This window comes from Thunnus albacares, chromosome 7 (genome assembly GCF_914725855.1).
Source record: "Thunnus albacares chromosome 7, fThuAlb1.1, whole genome shotgun sequence".
NCBI classification, from domain to species: Eukaryota; Metazoa; Chordata; class Actinopteri; order Scombriformes; family Scombridae; genus Thunnus; species Thunnus albacares.
The window spans coordinates 11,292,882-11,316,388 of record NC_058112.1 but is presented as its reverse complement, the minus strand read 5'-3'; the positions used below and the strand labels follow the sequence as shown (position 1 = coordinate 11,316,388).

Here is a 23,507-nt window from a genome sequence, read left to right as displayed (position 1 = left end):
GAATTGCGATTTCAATTCATTCAATCAGAAAATATAGATGTTTACTGTTAAGAGCAGACTGTGTTCTTACTTCGCCATGTGTCGCTCAGCTTAGACACTGCAGACACACATTATATCTTTAGCGCCCTATAACTGATGTGACTATACATCCGTGCATGTGCACTGCACATGCAGCTGCACACGTAACAGGAACTTTCATCGGGTCCGCCTATCGTGTCACTCCCATGGATGTAATAAAGATCACTCCCCATGTCTAAATCTAACCAATCTAACAACGAAGGCGACGACTACAAGCCAATCAGAGGCAGAGTAGGGCGGGTCTTCGTGCAATTTGGGTAGGAAAAAATTGCCTGCCAACCGCAATGAAACAACAACAACACGTAGGAGGAATCCCACGTAGTCTTCTGAAGGCCAGCGACATATGGAGTGTCTCCACCCTCCTGGCGGCACATTGAACCAAAAGTCAGTAAATGCATGCATGGATTTCTTGATAAGAGAGATGAGCTTCATTTAACCTGCAACACGGACTCTGGATGTTACCGTGAGGGCTGAAGTTGGACTTCGTTGGAGATAAAAAGGAGTAAGTAGCATTTAGTTAATTGGCGATTTTAGACTCTTTTTAGGGGTGCTCAAGCACACCTAAATTTAATCTTAACACCCCCCTCTCACCCCCCAAATAATAACATTATTTATTGTTATTTTGCGATCTTGTCTGACGGCTTAAATGCTTGTAATCAGCATCGTTATGCACTGAGCACTTGAACTGAGCGAGATGAAGCTAGGTAAGGTAACGTTAGTGAATTTAGGATTTCATGGCGCAGAAAAACACAAGTTGAAACGTTAGCAAGTAAAACTGCAGAATGGTCTTGCAGATAACGTTGGGTCAAATTGGTCATTATTACTGTGCAGTTGATTCGATGTATCTGGCGATGCATCAACGTAATTTTAAAGTAAGAAGTTATCAGACACTGACGTTGTTCCAGAGCGAGCCATAACGTTAACTACCGCTAGTTTCAGACGTTAACTTTATTATCGAGCTCACAAGCTAGCTGAATTATCTAACAGCTAACGTTAAATCATCTCAACTATTAAATTTGCTAATTTCAGATTTTAAACATGGCAGTGCATTAATGTCACTTGTGTAGGTAACGTTAACTGTTACTGTTAAAGTTAGTTATCGTTGTTTGTGCGGGTCATAGAGTTCTAGCAAAGTTTAAGACTGAGAAAGTCTGGTTATAGGTTTATTGTGTGAATATTGTCAGAACGATGGCTGGCGTTGTTTGCTGGCTAGCAGCTAACGTTAGTCTGCTTGCACACTAGTCCGCCAACGTGCTAACTGATGCACTTTATTGTTGTAGTTAAGGTAGTTAAGGTAGTCACGTTTACATGCACACTAATATTCCACTATTATTCCGATCATGACAATATTCCAAATTTGTTACGGGTCACGTAAACAGCATATTTCGAATTATTACCATTATTCAAAATGTAGCATTTTCTGATTATTCGGGTTTTAGAAGCATTCTTTGGTCATGTATACAGCACGTTGGGAATATGCGTCCCAACTGGGACTTTTACCGCAGTTTGCGACACGCCTCTCACCTGTTGGTCAACTCTGTGCGTTGTAAACAAACCAACAAGCCAACAGTTTGCAAGGCTGGAGTAGAGATGTATGCTCAAAAGAAAAGCCCACATTTCTGGTTGGAAGAACAAACACACCTACGTTTAAACATTTGAAAGACTTTGATATCGACAGGTTTTTGGATATGCGCAAAAATTGTAACGCCGACCTTCTCAAGAAGGTGGTTGAACGAATAAAAGGCTGTGTTCACACGGTCGAACAAGTCCGCCACCGGTGGAAAACTTTGAAAAATCCTATTTTGATGGGAGTATGCATGGCTGCATGTAAAGTATATGTCTCTTACTCTGATAGAATTGGGCTTTATGGTGTATTTACAGTTAATTTATGGACAGTGAATTGAAACGTTGGAACAGAAAACGCAAGTCATACACTCTTGTCTTATTGAACAAGGCTGTTGCAGCACAACAACATATCCACAAACCCACAGCTTCTTGTGTAATGCTCTTTTTTAACCATGCCATATCAGATGACCATATGCGATGCATAACTTATATAGGGTTACACATCTGTATCTTATCACATGAATAACATAGGTTCCCCATGGGCATTAATTCAATTAGGAGCCATCCATGAAGTGATTGACAGCTACCTTACAACATAATATGTATCATAACATACCACATCTGGAACCGCTCCAATCTTGACCATGGACCCATTGTTTGTATCTAAAAGGTCCCCCAGAAGGGCTATACCATATTACCTAAAGTGACATGCAGACTATGAAATGTTTCTGTCACATGTCCACCACCCAAAATCAGTAAAGTACATAGGGTCAGATAAGTCATACTAACAATGTCCATGAAAATTCTCAGTTGTCCAGGTGATACGATATTGAGGTTAAAGGCAACTGGGTTTGCGGTTGTTGCCTTAAAGGTTTTTTTTTCCCACATATCCAAAGTGCAGTTAGGCTTTATCAGTGTGACATGCTGTCTCGTGTGAGTTCATGAGTGATGAAACACTGTCAAGATTACGCACCGTTAGACCTAATACACTCACATATCCCATTACCCGCAATTATCTCCATGTCAAATCCAGACCTGTAAATATAAGACTTGCAACCCAACTCCTGATTAAACACATAGGCTACACAGTCACTCCCTTTAAAGTGCTTTATTTTTACTTGTTGTGTGGAATAATTTTAAAGACTTGTGATGTGCTGAAGGAAACAATGCGAAAAGATGATTATTAATATGATAAGCTTTAAGCAGAAGTATGTTAAATTGTTATTATTATGAAGCATTACACCAGTCATATTTTATGTACACCTCACAAAATCTTGTGATTAATGTAAGGGCACGTAATATGTTGAAGATAATCACACTCAGTGCACTTGATGAAATTCTAAGTGTGTTTGTATTAAATTTCACTACATAAAACCTATCCTGGGATTTGCTGATGTAAAGAATTTCTAATGGTGTAATTGGTCAGTATGAAGGGGTAGAACAAGATGCGTAACCTATGCAAGCCAAACAGTATAAAAGAAGGAGCACTGGCCCTTACAACTCAAAGTGTTTTTGGTGAACCTCGTGTGCACTTCAAACTGCTCTCCTTTATTGCTGGCATTAAAGAACATTTTGCTGCTCTGAGCTTTGACTCCTGATGATTTTTTGGACATCAAAGAGAAGTTTTTTCTTGGGCTGATTTGAGACATCTGCAGAAACTTCTTCAAACTGAGGTCCAGAGATTTATTATGACAGTTGCACAATGATATGTGTCTCTACAAGAAGGTCAATACTGCACATTCACTGACATCCACACATGCCAGTGCACACACACAGATACACAGTTGCATGCAGATACCATGGTGGTTTCTCTCTCTCACACACACATAACAATGATTACATGCTGATGTTATAATGCTGACTCACTTGTATGCCTTATAACAGTGTGCAACATACTCTTTCATAGTAATCCACTGACTACTTCACTTCACAATTAAAAAAAGCCTGGGGACTGATTACACTTGATAGTAGGCTATTAGCTAATTTAGATGTTAAAAATACTGCAAATCATTTTCATTTCTGACTTCTCTCTTTTTTTTGTTCTCACTTGCTACCCGCCTGCATTTAGTACATTTTTACCCATGCCTGTGAATTTATATAGTTCTATTTTTTACCTGTTACACAAGTTTTTTGCGGGCTACCTGTTGGGCACCCAACCCGATTCAGGACTCTGCACTTAACAACGTAATGCAAAGTTAATAACACAATGAAATACAATTGTTTACCTGTCCAGGCATCAAAATACAGCTAACAAACTCAATTCAAGCTGATTTTTTGATTTTTTTTTTTCTCATGTTAGTGTGACTGTCTGCAAGTTTTGGCATCACAACAAAGTTACTGTGAATGGAAAATTTCACTGAAATAAAATAATATTAATTTTGGCCATTGTGGTAGATTTTTCAATCAATCGCAACATTTTGAAGGTCACTGATGACTTAGCAATTATGATATAATTATGGAAAGAACCAGGATTTTTAAAGGAGGAGACCTAGAAATCAGATAGAAGTAGGCTCCACAGTAGGAGGAGTGGAACAAAGTATATAAAAGACTGTCTGTGAGTTTGTCATTCAGTATCTGCTTCCATGGAATCAGCCTCAGTTTACTGTACTCTGCTTAATACACAGTGAATCTATTTTCACTTTGAACTCTGCCAGATTCAGTGTGGTTTGTTAGACTTTTCATTTTATTCTTCAACTTTTATGACATAATGTTGTGGAGGACCTGACAACTTTATTGACCCAGCTGCAGGTTTTTCCACAACACCATCTGCCAAAAAGTTCAATAGACCAGACTAGAAGTCTACAGTTGTGGAGTATGAGAGGAAATTCTGTTCTAGTTGCACAACACTTGCCTCGGTGTGATTGTGAGATTAAAGATGTTTTTCTGTCCGCTCTGCTGTTTCCTGCTTCTACATTGTAAGACAAACTTAAACCCTCCACAAAACATAATCTTAAGTGGATATAGAGAGGATGGATTGTCGAAATTAGGCTGAATGGATGAATATGCAATTGTTTGTTTTCTGTTGTGTTTGTAGTCCTGCTTTCCTGTACTGCTCAGGTACAGTAGCAGTGATTACTGAGCTTTTCTAAGTAGGAATATAGTCACTTGCAGAAGTAACAAGTTCAGAGTGAAGAATTGTGTGTGAGCAGATCACATAGAATCATTATCTTGACAGTTGGTGGATTTTATTTTGGCTGAAGAGTGAAAGCATGATATGGTCTAAGATATACTGTAATACAGCTCATATTCAGAGATATTTGTGCTGGCTATACTCCCAGAAACTGACTGGAGGCCTAGGCACAAGTCTTCAAATTACAGATGAAACTGCAGTAGGTGGCTGCAAATGAACATTGCATTTTATTACTTGAATAGTTTTGGCTTGTGTTCAGAACAAAAATGAACATACTGTTATGAATGTGAAAAATGAGTTTAGATCACAGGCTGGTTTACAGACCAGCTGTTGCTACTCAGGGCAGTGGTGTTTTTCCTGTTTTGAAGTGGTTTTATACAAGAATGTACACAATATTCTGAGTTAGACTGAAGCATTTTTTCCTAATTCTAGGGATTTTCCATTAGTTACAATTTTCTACAAATTGCTGTATGTTATATGGCCTCTTGCACAGGGAAGTGATAAATGTCACCAACGCTCCCCTCCTGCTCTTTCTTTTGTGATCTACCTGAAAATGACTCTTTAAGCAAAAGTGCCAATTAAGCGTGCATTGTTGTAATGGAACTTTTTCCTCTTATGTTACTTTTGTTACTCTTATGTTATACTGTTTGGTTGGTTCACGTGTTGTTAGTATGACTTTTATCTGACCCTATGTACCCTATGTATGACAGAGACACTGTTAGAGCACTTTGAGAGAGAAAGTGGGTCTGGACGAGTGTCACAGCCAAGGGCTGTCTAGTGCCTTGCGCTGTATGTAAATAAATGTTATTGTGTTGTTGATTATATAGCGGTAGAGTGCCTTCTGACATACAGTTGATCGTTACATCAGCCCACACAAAAAAAAACAAAAACAGAGAGTGGAAGAGACATAAGAAAGTTCTTATTTCAGAGATGCTGCATGTTTTGGTGTATTATATACTAACAACATTTAATCATGGGGTCACAATCCAGTAAAATGTGTAAAGAGGAGATTGAGATAAAACACAAAACAGAACATGATCTACCAAGGAAGGAAAGGAAAACAATGAAGAAATTGTTAAAGACGAACCCTCACCTTAAAGAAGTTAAAGCTAAAACAGTAAATCAGATGTCACCTAGAGAGTGGATGCAAACTAAAATAGGATTTTACTACGTTGAACCATTCTTAACAGACATCTCTGAGTGGACAGATAATAAATTTCCCAGGGACGGTAGTTTTGACAAGAGTAAATTAGACTTCATACGAGCATACATAATGGATAATACTACCTAATCCGAATTGGGACAAAGAATATATGATAAAGATGTTCAAAGCATGGGAGCTGATGAGTCGTCATTGGCCGGCAAACATGACAAAAAAGCTAATGAAAAAGAAGAAACTTAACCTTACAATGACGCAAGATACAATTTATATGGAGCAAGTGCAAGGGGAGAAAACACAAATGATTAAGACAACATCTTTATTAAACCGTTGCAGCATAACATGAAACCACTGATCGTGGAGAATGAGATGAGAAAAATTCAATTGAAAACTCCATCCATATTAGTATCAGTTCCAACAGAACTATGGGCACTGCATGCTAATCATGTTGGATTATTAAATATACCACCTTATCGAGCTAAAATTAATCCCAATAAATATCCGGTCTACGTTAAGTAATATCCACTTTCTAAAGAAATGAAAGGAAGGATCACATCACATGTCCAACACCCAAAATCAGTAAAGTACATAGGGTCAGATAAAAGTCATACTAACACGTGTTTATACTCAGAAATGCATGTGAGTGGAAACTTTTTGTTGTGAATTCTTTTAGTTTTGTGACATCCCTGTTAGTATGACTTTTATCTGACCCTATATACTTTACTGATTTTGGGTGTTGGACATGTGACATAAACATTCCATAGTCTGCATGTCACCTTAGGTAATATGACATAGCCCTTCTGGGGTCCTTTTAGATACAAATAATGGGTCCATGGTCAAGATTGGATCTGTTCCGGATGTGGTATATTATGATACATAGTATGTTGTGAGGTAGCTGTCAATCACTTGATGGATGGCTCCCAACTGAATTAATGACCATGGAAAACCTATGTTATTCATGTGATAAGATACAGATGTGTAACCTTATATAAGTTATGTATCGACAGTGGTACAGCGCCCAGACCATCTTTGTACATGTAATGGACCCGATGGCCATCGTCTAATAAACGTCTTCAAAATAAGAACTTCACCAGCTCTTCCTTTGAATGATATCATCACACATCCCTCCTTTCAGTCCCTCTCTCTCTGCCTTCTGCTTGTGAGGTTAGTTTGGTTTCCTGGCGTAGGAGCCAGTTGGCAGAGTTGGAGGGGGTGTCAGGAAACTACCTGCCCACGGATAGTTGTGGCTTCCTTGTTAACTTCTTTCGCTTGATTTTTTGTTTTTTGAAATGTGAACTACAGTGCCACCATCTGGTTGATTGCAGTCATGTTTCTTGTGAAGCATTTGCACATCCTTTCCAGTTATTGGGCCAAGTTTCAAGTCTCCAGCTCATTCCAGCTCACGGCAATTTGAGCCGTGTCAGAATAAAAATAATAATAATGATAATAAACCGACACAAAAACAATAGGGTTTTACCACTTTGAGGTTTGAACCTTAACGAGAGGTTCAAGAATTTGGATTGTACTTTTTTTGCAAATTTGCAAATTGCAAATGTCAAGGCTTGTGTCATAATGACTGGGGATACACCGATCTGATACTGATATCGGTCCGATACTGACTCAAATAGCTGGATAGGGTATTGGTGACAATGGGGCCGATCTCCGCCGATCTGTTACCTAGAAAGGAAGACACACCGGTTGGGCCCGCAGTGCCATTAGATACTTTTCTCCCACTGGAGCCAGGTTGCTGCTGTTGTTTCAGCATTGTGAAGCACGAGGCTTAATAGACAGTATAAAGTGTACGCTAACTTATAACACTATGTGAAGTTGTTGTGGACGCTATCTTTAGTAAATATCAGCTGTCCTGAGGAGCCGATAATAATCTTGCTAGTAGAAAACCAATCGCATGTGGCCTAAAATATAACGATAAAAAAACCCCTGACTATCAACTTTATAACTGCAGTGGTTATGTCAAAGCAAGTGACTAATAGCACACAGCAGCATCACATTTGAGTTTCCATTTGAGTATTTAGCAATGGGTGGCTCAGTTAACATTAGCTCTGCTTCTCAGGCTCACTTTGGGTGTGTGTGTGTGTGTGTGTGTGTGTGTACGCGCATTCACAAATGACCAAAATCACACACTGGCCCATGCCTACTAGATGCAAAGGCTGCTGCTTCAGATTAAAAGCTTTCCATTGTGAACCAGCAGAAGGCTTTTATTGAGAAGCAGCTACAGGAAATGCTATGTTTGCATGCAAGTAAAAACGGGTAGTTTTAAACAATCAGATATTTTGGGCTATTCTGTTAGCGGACTGGTTGTCAGTGTATCTGCAACTGACGGACAGTGGCCGTACTGTAGGCTTGAAGCAATGTTATGTCATGGAAAAGTCTTCAGATGGGCCAATAAATCTTCAGTTTTCCCACAACATATGATTTCTCGATAAAAATGTTCTCCTGCCTTATTGTATTCCATATGAAGTCACCGCCTCCTGACCCCACAGATTTACATCTATTTACAAATGGTCTTTGAGAGTAATCTGCTACTTCTACAACAGAGGATGTTGCAGGAGCTGCAACAGCAGAGTGACCACAGGGCTTTGAAGAACAGGCAGCAATAGATTCTTCAAGTAAATGGACCAGGATTCTGATAAATGGGTTCCTACTATGTTGATTTGACACTAATGTCATGTTTAATTTTAACCAACCTAAGCATGAAATTGCGATTGGGTGAATGAGAACTTCTGGGTCTGGAGGAGAGCAGAAGGAAAAGTAGCTGAGGTGATACAGATATCCTGAGAAATTGCTCTGGTCCTGCTGAGGACGCTGCAATAGATGCGTGGGTGGAGAGACTATGGGACTTTGAAGAACAAGTGGCTTCAACAGATTCTGTAAGGAAGGGAGAAAATGACAAATATATTTCTTAGAAAAGCAAAGTAAAAAACATTTGAAATCAGCACTGCTGAGTTCATGACCTAAGCTGATTGAACAACCACAACTTTCTAGGACAGATCTTTCCGTCTGTGTCATTCTTTGTTAGTACTTTTGACACTCTTCTTTAACTCAACTCAGGAGATGGATTTAAAGACGTGAAGGGCTGTAAATATATATATGTGTGTATGTATATGTATTACTAAAAATGAAATTCTGTAATATAGAATATTGAGTTGAATTATGATCACAAAATGAGAAATCACACTTCATATAAGCCAGTTATATGTAGATCCATTGTGAGAGAGTTTTGAATGGTTGTTATTATTTGCTGTATTTCTTGTATGTATTATACATCTTACAGATAGTGGTCTTAAGCTAAATGTTTAGTGGCAGTTTGTTATTCCACACCTGTTCCAAATACATCCATGCTGTGTCTGTTCTAAACTTGGTTCCTTACTCTGTAAAATGAGACAGTTGATTGTTTAACAGTTAGTTCATGTTGTGTGAGCCAGTGCAAGGACAAATTATAGTTACGCAGATTTCTATGTCTTCATTTGACAAGCCTTTAGAGGACAGTGTTGTTTGTTCTTAATTTAATGTGATAGCAATGTTATTTTGTGATGCTGCTGTGTGCTGTCATTCTGGCATTCTGGTTGTGAAGAAATACTCTCCCTAGGCTAGTTGAACTCTTGACCTTTGTTTCTATCTGAGGGTTGTTCATTAACCTGTAAGGTTAACTAGATATTTTCAGATTCTGTGCAACCTTATTTAAGGACTGACTGAGTGCCAACTTGCCAGATAAGGCCATGAGCCATTTATTTTTGTGTCACTTAAAAGGTTCTGTATTTAGGAATCAGAAATTCCTTCTCATTAGTGACATCTGTGGCCGTTAAATGAGGTGCAGTCAACATCCTGGTGCCCACGCTTGTGTGTTCATGCGAGACTATTGCAGGGGATGTCTTTTTCCTTTTCCTCCACTTCTCATAATTACATAAAGATCTTTAACATTGTGTTTTGCACCATGTTTCAGCAAAGCATCTCTCACTCCCAGTCAGTCATTGCCAATATATTGCAACATATTGAAGGTCATCATATGATTTCATTATGGGAGGAGCAACTGTGTTGATAATCATATGACAATGAATCATTAAAAGGTCAGGTCATTGAAGGTCAATACTTGTGATGGTTAATCATTAAAGGCAATGAGCCACTTATTTTTATGTAATTTTTAATTTAAGGAGAGTGCGAAGACAATGGTAACTCAAAAGTACTGTATTTGGATCATTTCCAACATTTTGACATCACTATTAAAAAGACAAATACATCTGATTGACGAGCCGTGACACTGCTTACATAAAAGTTGGTAAACTCTTCAAGCAAAGGCGTGGACTGTCTGCCCACCTCAGCTGAAGTATTTTTTCTGCAACACTAGGTGCTATGTATCTTTGTCTCTCAGGGATATGATGCATTATACTTCTGATTGTATCATTTGATTACATTATTTCCTAACCTGACAGTGCTCTCTTTGTGTGTTAATTGAGTAATCGAGCAATTCTTCACTACACCATAGATCATAATATGAGTTCAGTTCTACAGGCTGTGCAGTGTGGGAGAAAAATGTTTAATCTTTGCAGACAATCTGGAGTCACAAGAGTTTTTGTTGACAAAGTCTTGACTTTGTGAACTTGAATCTTGAATATGTTGCACAAGTTATTTGCTTCTTTTGCATACTGAACTCTTCCCTGAAGTACTCATCTTATTTTTAAGCGGAGAATGAACAAGCAGGTGTTGCCTAGAATAAACAAACTAAACAAACTGGTGCATGCTCTGGTCAGCCTCTGTTGACTTAGATCAATGTATTGAACCAGGAGTCAGATCCTCAAACTGTCAGCAGTAGTAAGACTCAGGGACATAATGAGGGCATTCATAGCTCTACTGAGCTATCTTCCCTCCTTTCTAAACAAATTCTAATCAGAACCAGTTTCCAACAAGTACAGTATATGTCAAGAAATGAAGACACCCAAAGTTCTTCTGATCTTTACTACCTGACAGTCAGCACCTTCAGAGGTTGCGATGAGTTATACAACAGATGAATTTCAATAATTTCTACCACACAGACTATAATCATGTTACTGACCCAACAGTTTTTTTAATACTTCAAATGTTTTAAAAAATTGCTGTAATAGTCAGATGACTGACTTAATGACAAAAATAATAAGATATGGACTTTTAAAACATGGAACCATTTTGATGACATTAGCAGCACTAAGTCTAGTGTCGTAGAAAACTGCCTTAAATTCTTCCAAAACTAAAACAAGGCAAACTTGCAGGTTGTTAAAAGAATGAATATATTGTACAGTATGGAGATAACAGGAATCTTCCAGCATTTCAAAGATGAGACACAAGGATGTGGTCTTTATAAGAAACTAGACAAAAGAAGCTCTTACCCATTGGTTAATCATCACATCATCCGATGAGTTAAACCTATCAAATTCTTTAAACATATTGCTATAACAACATCCTTACAACTTAATAATAACACATCACAAGACTCTGAGTCCTCTTCAGATAAAGAAAGGCCATAGTAATAACTCACATACATGTTATATATCCATCAACAAAGAACCACTGTTTGTCTGAGGCCATATGATGATTCACAATACACATTATGCTAATAGTTGGCCTACATTTACAGTGACCAAGCATATATGAAAGTACATCTAATTAAATTAATATATAGACAAATGATAATTAATAACTGATTAACATAGAAAGAAATGATAAACTATAAGCATGCAACTGAGTTTCTCTCACACTACCCTGTTGTTCAAATAGGGAGAGGGACCATAATAACTTTACTTTTTTGGAAGGTAACGAGGATGCCTCATTATCAGGGTTAGGGCTTTCGCAATAACCGCAACATTGTTGCAATATTGCGCTATAAACAACACATCCGCGGGGGATGTCAAACAACTGCCACAACTGCGCTTTATTCATGTTTTTCCTTTTTTTATGAGGCTAGGCCCTTCTTGTTTTACACTTCAATGCATGTGTAAGTTATTGAATGTTCGGTGGCTTCCCTGGTCCAGTGGCTCCAGAAGATCCCGCCCGCCACACACAGTATCTTGCATGCTGAGCGCCTGCTAACCTGGTGCCCAGCCCTCGTAATGGAACTGGGTTCAGGGTTGGTGCTGATGCTTGGTAGTTAAAAACATGTCTCTATGGATATTTTGTCCCAGTTATATATTGGGGTTGGTGCTGAGCAAAACTTGTTGCCTTGTGTATAGTGTAAAATTACTAACGAAAGTGAAAGTGTTTGCTCCGTGACCATCCACAGCAGCTGCAGAGTGTCAGCATAGAGTCCTGCTCTCTGCTGTTAACACATGTAGCTGTTAGCGAGCAGCTGCTCTCATGTCTCCCCAGGCCTTGGTGCTTGTTTTCGGCAGAAACTCTCCTGTTCTCTGCCTGCTCACCCTACTCTTCGATGGTAGGCGGGTTGCTCCAGTAACTGCAGCCTCACCGCCACACACATGATTTCTCTTTCTCTTGACCACAAACTAGCTGCGCACTGAGCTGTTTCTTACTCGTATAACACATTTTAGTTTTGAAAACATCTTAAAATACATTTTTAAAAATAATCCCTGATGCTTTGGCACGGCAGGGGTCAACTCAGGCCCAGTGTGCCGCCGGGCTTGCAATACACTGGCAGAAACCCTGCATGTGCGTACAGCTGGACTCTATTCATAAATCCCAGGCTTAAGGAGACTTGGCTGAAGGCCAACATTGTTTCCTGTCACAACACAATATTAAGTGTTTTCCGAGTTCGTCAGGTACTGCTGCTCCATTCGGTCGACACATAATCAGACTAATATACCCTGATTTTCACAAAAAAAGGTGCTAATGTTGCATAGACCGCATACCGCGGTGTTGAGCCACCCTGAATCACCGCGAGGAAATTCCTCCTCAACATCGTCTGTCTCACATACACTCTCTATTGTCACTTTCACTCTCAAAGAGCTTTGACAAAACCTCATTGGCAGAAAACCTTTGCTTAGATGTAATTTTCAATTGAGAGGGAGCATAAAGAGAGACACACAGAGCACACACAGTTTGTTCTGTGGTATAATTTTAAAGACTTGTAATGTGCTGAAGGAAACAAAATGCAATGCAAAAGGATGATTAGTAATATGATAAGCTTTGAGCAGAAGTATGTTGAATTGTTATTCCTATGAAGCAATTACACCAGTCATATTATATGTACACGTCACAAAATCTTGTGATTAATGTAAAGGCACGTAATACGTTGAAGATAATCACACTCAGTGCACTTGATGAAATTCTAAGTGTGTTTGTGTTAAACTTCATTATTTTTAAAAAAATAACCTCAAGAAAGAATTAAGAAATAAGGGTGAAAAAAAGGCAAGAATAACTTTAAAAATTAAGGCCAGAAGGAAGGATATGGTAATAATAGTGTAAAATAAACCTGAACAGCCTTAAAAAAATAAAAGGAGCGATATCTGGACATGTCTGGATAAACAAAACATGCCTAGACATGTCCAGGCCTATGTAAAACCTATCCTGGGATTTCAGGCCTACAATAGCTGATGTAAAGAATTTCTAATTGTGTAATTGGTCAGTAAGAAGGTGTAGGACAAGAGGTGTGGCCTATGCAAGCCAAACGGTATAAAAGAAGGAGCACTGGCCCTTACAACTCATTGTGTTTTTGGTGAACCTTGTGTGCACTTGAAACTGCTCTCCTTTATTGCCGGCATTAAAGAACATTTTGCTACTCTGAGCTTTGATTCCTGATGATTTTTTTGGACACCAAAGAGAAGTTTTTTCTTGGACTGATTTGGGATATTTGCAGAAACTTCTTCAAACTGAGGTCCAGAGATTTATTACGACAGTTCCTTCTCCATAGCGTAGGAAAGAAGTTCTCTGAATTATGTTTTCTCCTCCCCCGTGTTATTTAAACTATCAGTGGTTCTCGCACTACTACAGGTAAGGTCATGTTAGGGCCCCAAAGCAGAGGAAAGTTTTTTGAAGATTATAACATTGCATTTTGACCTCAGTATCATCCAAAACAACCCAATCTGTGTAAAATGTTGATACTTAAATTAGGAAAAGTCATTAAATATGAAGCAAAAAGGATGTCAATCATTTATTTAGAGACATTAAACATTTAAGGGGGTCAAATTGATGATAGGAGGGTAAAAAACAATAACAGTAAAGTTGTTGCCTTAATAAAAATGTGGAACAAGAACATGAATAAGAGGATAACAGGAATAAGAACATGTACTTTGTCTTTTTTTTCATGTGTGGTACTATTTAGTTTTCAAAGCTGTTACTAGTCATCTGGACTGTGGGACATGGAAGCTAATTCAGTTCATATGAAAAGCCAGAATCCCTCGACATGCCGCTGATGTCTCCCCTGCAGACAAACTAAATGAATTAATAGCAAGGATCAGGTTAACAGGCCGGGAACAGTCCATCTCCACAAGTGGTTCATTTGTTTGTGCAAGGCTGTATTCATACCAAATCTGGGAATGCGTCACTTTCCTACAGGGTTGTGCGGAGGTGTGGGCGTGTCATTACATGGCCCATTTGTGTGTGGTGACCTTTAACCCCCACCCCACCCCCCTTATCCTCCATTTCCTGCCTGTGATCTCAAACAATGAACACAAACCGAAGGAAACTTCCTGCTATTGTTATCGTTGGCTTATGTGATTGGCCACCACAGCGTGATTTCAGGTGGCGTTCTGGCAAAAGTTCTGGTTCAAATTCTTGCCAGATGGCCACACCATTTTTTTGCTGAGTCCTGTGCGATCCCCACTCCTGCAGCGTAAACGCACTGCCCCTGTTCAATTGATTGGGAGGATTGCTGTTTGTCCCGCATTGCCAGATTTGATGTGAATGCAGCCTAAGAAAATACAAACCGTGCTGCATCACAACAAAAATATTAAATATAGGAAATCAAAAAATACATATTTAATACATACATATTAAATATAGGCTTATATGTAACTAAAAACTAAAATTTGAATCCAATTAGGTTCACTTACAGAGGGAAATTGATTTGCAGTGTGCACAAAATTAAACATGTACAATAAAAGACACATACACACTAGAAAATCCAGAAAATCATCCACACTAAGAAAAAAGAGAAGCAATTAGTAGCAATCCAAAACATAGTCCATACATGGCATACATCCTTTGTAAAATACACAAAACTACTACACAGCACCACCCCACAGTGCTCATGATACATATATACAAAGTCTATACTTGAAACAAAAATGTGAAGCAATTAGATTATTGTTAATGAACACAATATCTGATTACTGTAATGCAAACGAATAGTGGACAGGGAGTATTATAAAAATTAGGACAATACTGTGGTTAGATGTCTTAAAATCATACTGTGTGTATTCCTGTTTTCACATGTCATGATGAATGTTCTTGTTTTGTTCTGCAACGTTGCAGAAATAGCAAACACAGCAGCTAAGGCTAACAATGGGGGGGGGCAGTACTATATATGTTAGAGGAAGTCAGAAAAGAATAAAGATCAGAGACAGGTCAGGGGGGTGTTATCTTGATTTAAGGATCTTCAGCAGGCCACCAATTAGAGAACTGAGAAAATGTTATGACGTTATCTGTGGAATGTGTAAACAACAGGAAAAAACTGAAACGTCCATTTGTAAGGTATATAAACCAACTGTGTATGCTCCATGACAAGCCTTTTTCTTTGTAACCTCATCCTGTGTGTTGCACTGTGAAACGCTCCTTCTTGTACAAGAAGATAAATTCAACTTAAACTTTGATACTTCGGATCCAGTCTCCATTATTTAAAGGTCATTAAGAAGAAATTCTTTTGACAGGGAGTGTCAGTTTGTTGCTCAACAAATAAAGCTCTTGTATATTTTTCCTAATCAATAAAGTGTATGTGTGTGATGCAGTAGATTGTGAGACAGTGTCTTCATATGGAATACAATTAGGCATGAGACGAGACAGTGACTCATGATCATTAAAGGGCCATGTGGCATATGTGTAAGCAACTCATTGTTGATCATAAAGGACAATACATGTGATTGCTGGACCCTTATTTTAGTTATGTTGGAATGTTGCTAACATCCCTAACCTATGAGGACATTATGGACAGATTGCCAATTTGTAGAAAATTGTAACTAATGGAAAATCCCTAGAATTTGGAAAATAGGAGGTACCCAAGGGAATGGGTTCACAATGGGGGGAGTAGCTTTGGGTATATAAGACAGCGCTTTCTGATTCAGCTTCAGTGTCTGTGTTCATGACCCCAGCCTCGGTTTGTATCTTGCTAAATACATAGTAAATCAACTATTGCACCGATCTCTGCTTGCCTAAGTTTTTTCTTCAGAATCAGATCTCTTTACTTCATGCAGCTTGGAGAGAACACAACAGTCACATTGTCTACTTATACCATCATGTAGACAGGAGAAAGTAAATGCTTCCTGTCGAAGTAGTTACAGTTTAATAATAGAGGGACCTGGTTCAAACTGGTTGCTAGATACACATTCCTGGTGTTAATCGGTTATCTTCACTACCTGACTTTATTTCCCTCGTAATCAGTAGATTTCCGTTGGCTCTGTTAACTGACACCATTGTTTTCTCGCTCACACATGCAATAAAAGAACTGACTGCAATTAACCACTGCAGAAATTCTCATAGAAATCCCACTGCTGACAGCGCCTGCTGAGCTCGTCTTCACTTGTAGAATTCACCTGGAGGGAAGCATTTTCCTAATACTTCGTCAGTACTGGTTGTACTAAGTAAGTTGTTTTGCCATGTGGCTGCAGAGGAAGCAGGCTAACATGATGTCTTTACAAACGAGAATTTGAAAAACAAGATACATGAATGATAGAAAAATCCATGTATTAGATAAGTAGGTATGATCATATGTATGCATATATTTGGCGGCAGGGCCTTGAGGGTAACAATATGGACATCATGGTTATCATGTGGAAGGGAGAGCTCTGTAAAGCTTTGTCTAGGTCTGTTAGAAGGAATCTATAAACAACCAAAGGGCCTCCCAAGGCCGTCAATATATACCAGTGACTTTCCTTTGTTTCTTCAGAATTCTCCACGGAGACTCTGCGTACTATCCATTTCTGTTGCTTGTGTTTGAATTAAAGAGACGCTTGACTTCAACCAACCTCAGTCTATTTGATAATTTTATCTATCAATGAACAAGGTAAAAAAAACAGACTTGTGTATGTGTGTCTTGAGATACCACCAGATTGATTTTGTAAATGTTGTAAAGTTGTGTATTAAACACTTTGCCACTGCATAAATTAGTGTTTTACGACTGTTAACATTTCTGTATTCTTCTTTCAGGAAAGTTTCCTCTTCAACTTACGGCAAGGCTTGACGGAGGACAAAAATGCAGTCTTTTGGATGGATAGTTGGACCATACCCACAGTTGGGACCACCCTCACAATCCTCACCAACTGCTAAGCAACTTACCCAGGACACAATGAGGAACCAGCAAGTTGGAACTGCAAATAACGTATATCAGTACAGGACAGAAAACACAGGAGTCAGACCACCACAAAGTGCTCTTTTCACCTTCGGTAATAGAGCTTCTAACAGACAGACGTCAAATGGCCAGACATCCGCAGTTCCTCATCAGGCTGTTTCTTTTCAGCAGCCAGCTGGAGGGAAGAATAGTGGTTATCAGAAATTGTTGCATGGCGATCTGCAAAACTCATCTCTTAATATGCAAAGTGGAAACCCTCGTTCACAGGTGGTTTATAGATTTCACGTTGCAACTCCGCAAGATTTTCATCAGAACTCTGCTCAGAATTCATCAAGTCAGAGTCCGTCTGACATGATGAAGGCACACACTACATACACTCAAAAAGATATGTCAGTTACATTAACAGGAAATCAGAATGAAAGTACTTTGTCTGATCTACTGCGTCCCAGGGTTCAGAGAAACTTGTATCAAAATGTAAATGGGGAGTTGACTAATCCTATTTCAGCTTTCTCTACAACAGCTACCTCGCTCCCACCTGCACAGGCGGTTGGCATCAGCACATTAATGTCTGCCACAGCACACAACATACAGACTGCTCCTAACCAACACCACAGACAAAACAGCACTCAGCATCGATTCCCTTCTTCCATCCCCCCACCAACGTATAATGTGGCTGTCTCTCAGTCTCTCAGAAACAGCAGTATCACAACTAATTCGCCATCAAGTGGACGGAGTTTGCACGTTTCCAATATGAGTCAGAAAACTCAACAGTACTCAACGCAGTTCAACTCATCACCCAACACTGGGAAAGCTTCCACCTCCTCTGTTAACTCAAAATCATACAACTGCCATTATGAAATTGACCGTTTCTTGTCAAAAACAAATGAGCGTCCCTTAAATCCTGCAGCAGATGCACAACAGCAAATGCTCAGCCGCCAGATGAGCGCAAGGTTCGCAGACAGACAGTCATTCACTGCTGGCTCAGATGCTCGTCCTCCGATGTACACTAGTTCACCGTACAATGGGAAGCAGTTCGACAGCAAAGGCAGGATGATTGAATCTAATCCAACTATGGCGCCTGTGCCATCTTCTGTCATTGGACACTATAAGTCAAATGTCCCACAATCTTTATCTCTACATTCTGGATATTCTTTGCCTAAAACCACCCAGAATCTTATATCACCAACACAGCATGTTGTAGATGAGCTACCTCAACACATGCAACAGCCTGAGAGTATTTCACCACAGAGAAATAAGACCCATTCATCTGTAGCAAACAATCGTGAATTTCTTGAAATACTTGAAATGCTCACATCAATCAATCCAAATGACAGCTCCGTTCATTCATCTCCTGGTCGCACAGGACCGAAAGCAATTGCTGTTGTGCAACCATTGGCACAGGAATGCTACCAGGTTTCCGGCAATGATACATCTTCTAAGAGGATCAATCAAGAGCGTGAACACATCACGACAGATGAATCTCAAATTAACCCTGAGAAATTCTTGATTTCACCAGATGTGACAAAAAGCAAAATGGCTGCGTATTTAAGAGAAGTATCTAATCCTGTAAAAGATAATTGTAGGTCTCCCCCCAAAAATCTAAATGAAGTGAGGTCCAGGTCAGCAGCTTTTAGCGATGGTCCTGTTGTGTCGTCTTCAGATTCAGCCGGGCCACAACAGTCCCAGAAACAGTTATGTGCAGATAACACAGGATCCGAAGCGGCTATTAATATGCCGTTAGAAAAGGTTGTTGCACCAGCTGCTCAGCTAACCTCTGAAGTGCCAGAAAGCCAAAATGGGGATAAGGACAAAAGTGAGATGACACCAGATGCAAAGACCTTTGTTTGTGAGCTTTCATCACTCCCAACAACCCCATGGACAGTTGTATCAATAATTAAGTTGATACAGGAGGGTGAAGAAGCTCAGATGAAGTCAGAACTTTTTCCAGAGTTTAATACTTCAAGAATGTTATTAAGCATGTATTGGGATGGTAGCTGTAAAAAGTTGGCTGATAGGCTCAGGACAGGCTGGTACAAAAAGTTAATCACTGATGTACACGAATTCTGCTCAAAACATGTGGCATTAGACTCTCCCATACTGTCACAAGTAAAGCACAGCTTTGAGAAGCACCTGAAAAGCTTCCATGTGATCGCAGATAATGAGGTGTATTCAGAACTGCCTTACGTGTCATCGTGGTTGAACGCCAATGAGCGGCTCAATGACATTGATAAAGAGTTTGGCTTCCCGTGGTCTTTGAAACGTTGTCCTCACACCCTTGACACTGACAGCCAGTCAGATCAGGTCGAGACAGCTAAAAGCATTCCTGCACAAATTGTAGGTGAGGTGCAAAACAAGGCCTTGTCGCAAACAGAACTCGAACCTGTTGAGTCAGATGATGAACAACATTCCACTGTTGAAGTTGCCCCAACACAAACTCCCTCTCCCAATAAAACAGAGAGTGCAGATTCCAGTGACCCTTTTTTCTCATTTGAAATCCAAGTTTTGCCCCCAGAAGAGGCCAAATTGATCTTTGAGGGACTACAAAGCAAGATACCACAAAATACAGAAAAGGTTTGTCAGCTAGAGAAAGTCACTAACAATCCTGTTGAAGATGAGTTACCCGAAGTTATGGATCTCACAATAAGCGACTCAAAACTTGAAATCCAAGTTTTGCCTCCAGAAGAGGCCAAAGTGATCTTTGAGCAAGTTCAAAGCAAGATGCCACAAAATACAGAAACAGTTTGTCAGCTAGAGAAAGTCACAAACAGTCCTGACTCAAAACTGGAGAACAGGGCAGTCGCTCCACTAGAACATATTTGCTGCAATACAAGGTGGAAGCAAATAATTATGGGGTCCAACACGCCTTCTTTGAGCACATGCCAATTCAAGAAAGAGCAAAGTCAGAAAGATTGCACTGACAACACCCTTGATGAGGAAGAGATGGCGGCACAAAAGAATGATAAACTGTTTGCAATAAGACCTGACAGCAAATTTCACTCTGCGATGGTGAGAGAGAATCAAGCAAAGGGTTGTGAGAGTATCGTCAATCAAATTCAGACCTTAACTGAGCCTGAACTATGCAATGAAGTCAGTCATATCATTGATTTATCTGACAGTGATGACAAACCTGACTCATATTCTGACAAAGACCCAAATACTATTTCCCTGCTAAGTATAAATAGTAGCCCGTCAAGCATTATTTTCATTCGTGAAAGTACAGATGAAAATGTCTCTAGCAGTGAAGATGGACGTTCCAACCAGATGTCAGACCTGGAAGAGGACTGTGGACAAGCTCAGCTGACATCTCCAAATGTGTTACCACTGAAAACAAAAGGGCAAATTAGTGCAACGGCCGCCCCTCAGACTTTCAGCTGCAAACATGAAACTGTTGATCAGGGTTCACAGCAACTTCTTGAGGGTATTTCAAAATGTATGAAGGTTTCTGTTAATGCTGCTGATGGTGAACCTCCAGCCTCAAATGTTAGAACTGTCGAACTGGTACTGTTTGGCACAGCAACACAAGAAAAATGCGTTTTAGTTGGTGGCCACAAGAACCATAGGTCATCTCCACAGACTGTATCTGATGAAGTACCAAAGCCTCCAGAGGTTCTCTCTGTGAGTCTCAGCCCCCTCAAGAGAAAGCCCAGTGCAACTGTCCCCACAGGGGAATACTCAGTCAAACGATGGATCCATGAAAAATGGAGGAAAAGTTTTCCACCAATTAGAATTAAGTACAGAAGCAAACTGAAAACACAGAAACATACTTTATCTAAGGTTAGTCTCAAGAAAACTGAAAGAAGTGGCTCCGCCAACACTGAGGAGCTACCGGCTTCCTCTGAGATGAGCATCTGGAATGGAAATAACAAGCGCAGCCTGAGTCTGAAGAGGAGGAGGTCCCTCTCTCATGGTTTCAAACTTGGAGAGAAGAAGACAAAGAAAGATGAAGTCACACTCAAACAGCCAGCTGTCCACGAGAGAAGTAAAGCTGAAAATGGAAGCCAGACTGTCGTGCCTCTCCAGGAGAACAACGTGTTGAGGTTCAGTGTGTTACCCAACACTTTCAGCTTCAAAGATGCATCCAATGGGATAAAAGACACCACTAATGATGTTTCAGGTAAGTCATGATATTGAGATTTAAGGGGTTAAAGTTGGGGGACTTGTGAGAGACAAAATAGATGAGACAGGCAGAGATATATTGACTCTTAGTCAGTATCGATCAAGCCCCTGTGAAAGCAGAATAAGTCAAACACCTAGTTGGATCGTTTTATCATTTATTTGACTTTGTCTTTAAACTATAATGTGCTCTACAGAGAGGCATTTTGTTTTTCTTTGATTGGGCCAAGGGAGCTATCTTGTCTTGTGACCAAAAAAGGTAATGTGCTGGACTTAGCAAAACATGTCAAGAGTTATGTTTGGTTTGGGGCTCCCTTGTCTCCTATGTTTTAGGGAGGTTAAACTCCATAGATGTGACATGCATGAGGCGAACACGTGATCAGGTCATGTAGCATTTCATGGCCTTATGCCCATTGGTTGAATATTTGTAACCTTACAGTGTTATCCAATCAGATGTTGTTTCATTGTCTTTGGAAAACTATATAATGTGTATTTCATTTTCCTTTCTTTGAGACTGCCCGACCTGTGTGTTGAGGTTTGTCTCCTTATTGTACAATAATAATTTTAATCTTCAACCCAGCAGTGTTTTGTGTAGTATTTTATAGGTGTGATTAGACAATTTCCACGACACCCCCCAAAACACTGGATCCTTCACTCCCCATAATGCAACTGGATAACGTTAGACTCTCCCTGCCTGGTGACATCTCATGTCTTTAAACTCCATGGCAGCAGTTTGTAACGCAGGCTTTCTGTTACAAATTAAATATCTCCAAGCCAAAATCCCTGATGACATCCATCAGCGTTATTTTGTCAGACTCTCCAGAGTTTAATTGAACTCATTTCATAAATTAGTTTAGGATTCATGACAACCATTTGGAAAGGAAATACAGTTTTTTCAATGTATCCATTTTCCAGATGTCTTCTTTTTTATCAGAAAATTTGCACAAATGCAGAAATACAAGCAATTTGCAAGATATCTTAGATGTTACATTTCAATGATCCTGATATCTAATTTCCCCATAAAACTCTGAGGGGTTCCAGTGAAACCCATTTCACCCCTCCCACATCTGACACCTGTTTTCTAAAATAAAAGATTTTAATATAAAGCATGTCCATTCCTTTAATGTATTTATGTAATGTTTTAACATCAAACGAGTTTAGACGCACCACGTACAGGCGGTCTAGATAATTAAACCCAGGAATCTTGCAGGTTCTGTATGTAAAATGGGTTCCCTCTATTATTCAAGTGATTCATTTATTCTGTAATGTTCTTGTTTTGATCTTTTTTTTTTTCTTTCAAATAAGCTTTACCTTTTTTTTTTTCTCAGATAAAGCTGACCTTGCTGGAGCAGATGACGAGAGCCCCGGTGTACCTGTCAAGAGAGCAATGGGTAACAAACACTGCTAAAACATACAGTATATAAATTCTTCTTCTTTTTGGCTATTTTAGTCATTATTTAGCTACAGGTTTTCCTAACATTATGAATAAAATTCCCCATAGGTACATGGTATCCAAATCCAGAGAAGCAGTATATTCCTCTACGTCCGTCTCCTGTCCCCAAGACCTCCAGCATCTTCCATGAGTATCAGAAGAAATACACAAAGAAGATGCAGCCTCCCTCGGATAAATAACAACACCAACAAATGTGTTTTTGGCGACAGTGTCCTCTTTTTGGGAAATTCTTTATTTGAGAAGCGTGTTGCAGAAATGATCTCTTTGTGTTTTTATGCTGTATTACTTAAGAAATAAATTGAAATCGAGGCAGATTTGTATGTATTTGATCTTAACAGTCAGTCAATAACTTACTACTGTATAAGATACCAGTCATTTGTTCTCATCAGTTTGCACATATAATAGTGTCAATTGTTTACACGCCTGAAAAAGCTTTCAGGTCATCCTCTACAGGTACAATTCCTTTTGTCTTGCAAAAAGATTTTATGAAAAAAAAATTAAGACAGTCTGAAATGTATATTTCAGCGACATATTTATATTTTTCTACATTAAGAATATTTTTTAT

The 23,507-nt window shown here is 39.4% G+C and overlaps 1 protein-coding gene across 1 annotated transcript; it reads left to right on the top strand.

The window, feature by feature from the left end:
* Positions 1 to 338: 338 nt before the first annotated feature.
* Positions 339 to 23,507, top strand: si:ch211-106e7.2. The gene is made up of 4 exons (XM_044356426.1): positions 339 to 580; positions 17,235 to 21,490; positions 22,818 to 22,880; positions 22,991 to 23,507. The coding sequence occupies exons 2-4, from the start codon at positions 17,281 to 17,283 to the stop codon at positions 23,119 to 23,121; spliced, it is 4,404 nt and encodes a 1,467-aa protein (XP_044212361.1). The 5' UTR covers positions 339 to 580; positions 17,235 to 17,280; the 3' UTR covers positions 23,122 to 23,507.

Coding starts and splice junctions, on each gene's coding strand:
- si:ch211-106e7.2 (XM_044356426.1), top strand. CDS start 17,281: ATGCAGTCTTTTGGATGGATAGTTGGACCATACCCACAGTTGGGACCA. Junction 21,491..22,817: donor CACCACTAATGATGTTTCAG/GTAAGTCATGAT, acceptor TTTTTTTCTCAG/ATAAAGCTGACCTTGCTGGA. Junction 22,881..22,990: donor ACCTGTCAAGAGAGCAATGG/GTAACAAACACT, acceptor AATTCCCCATAG/GTACATGGTATCCAAATCCA.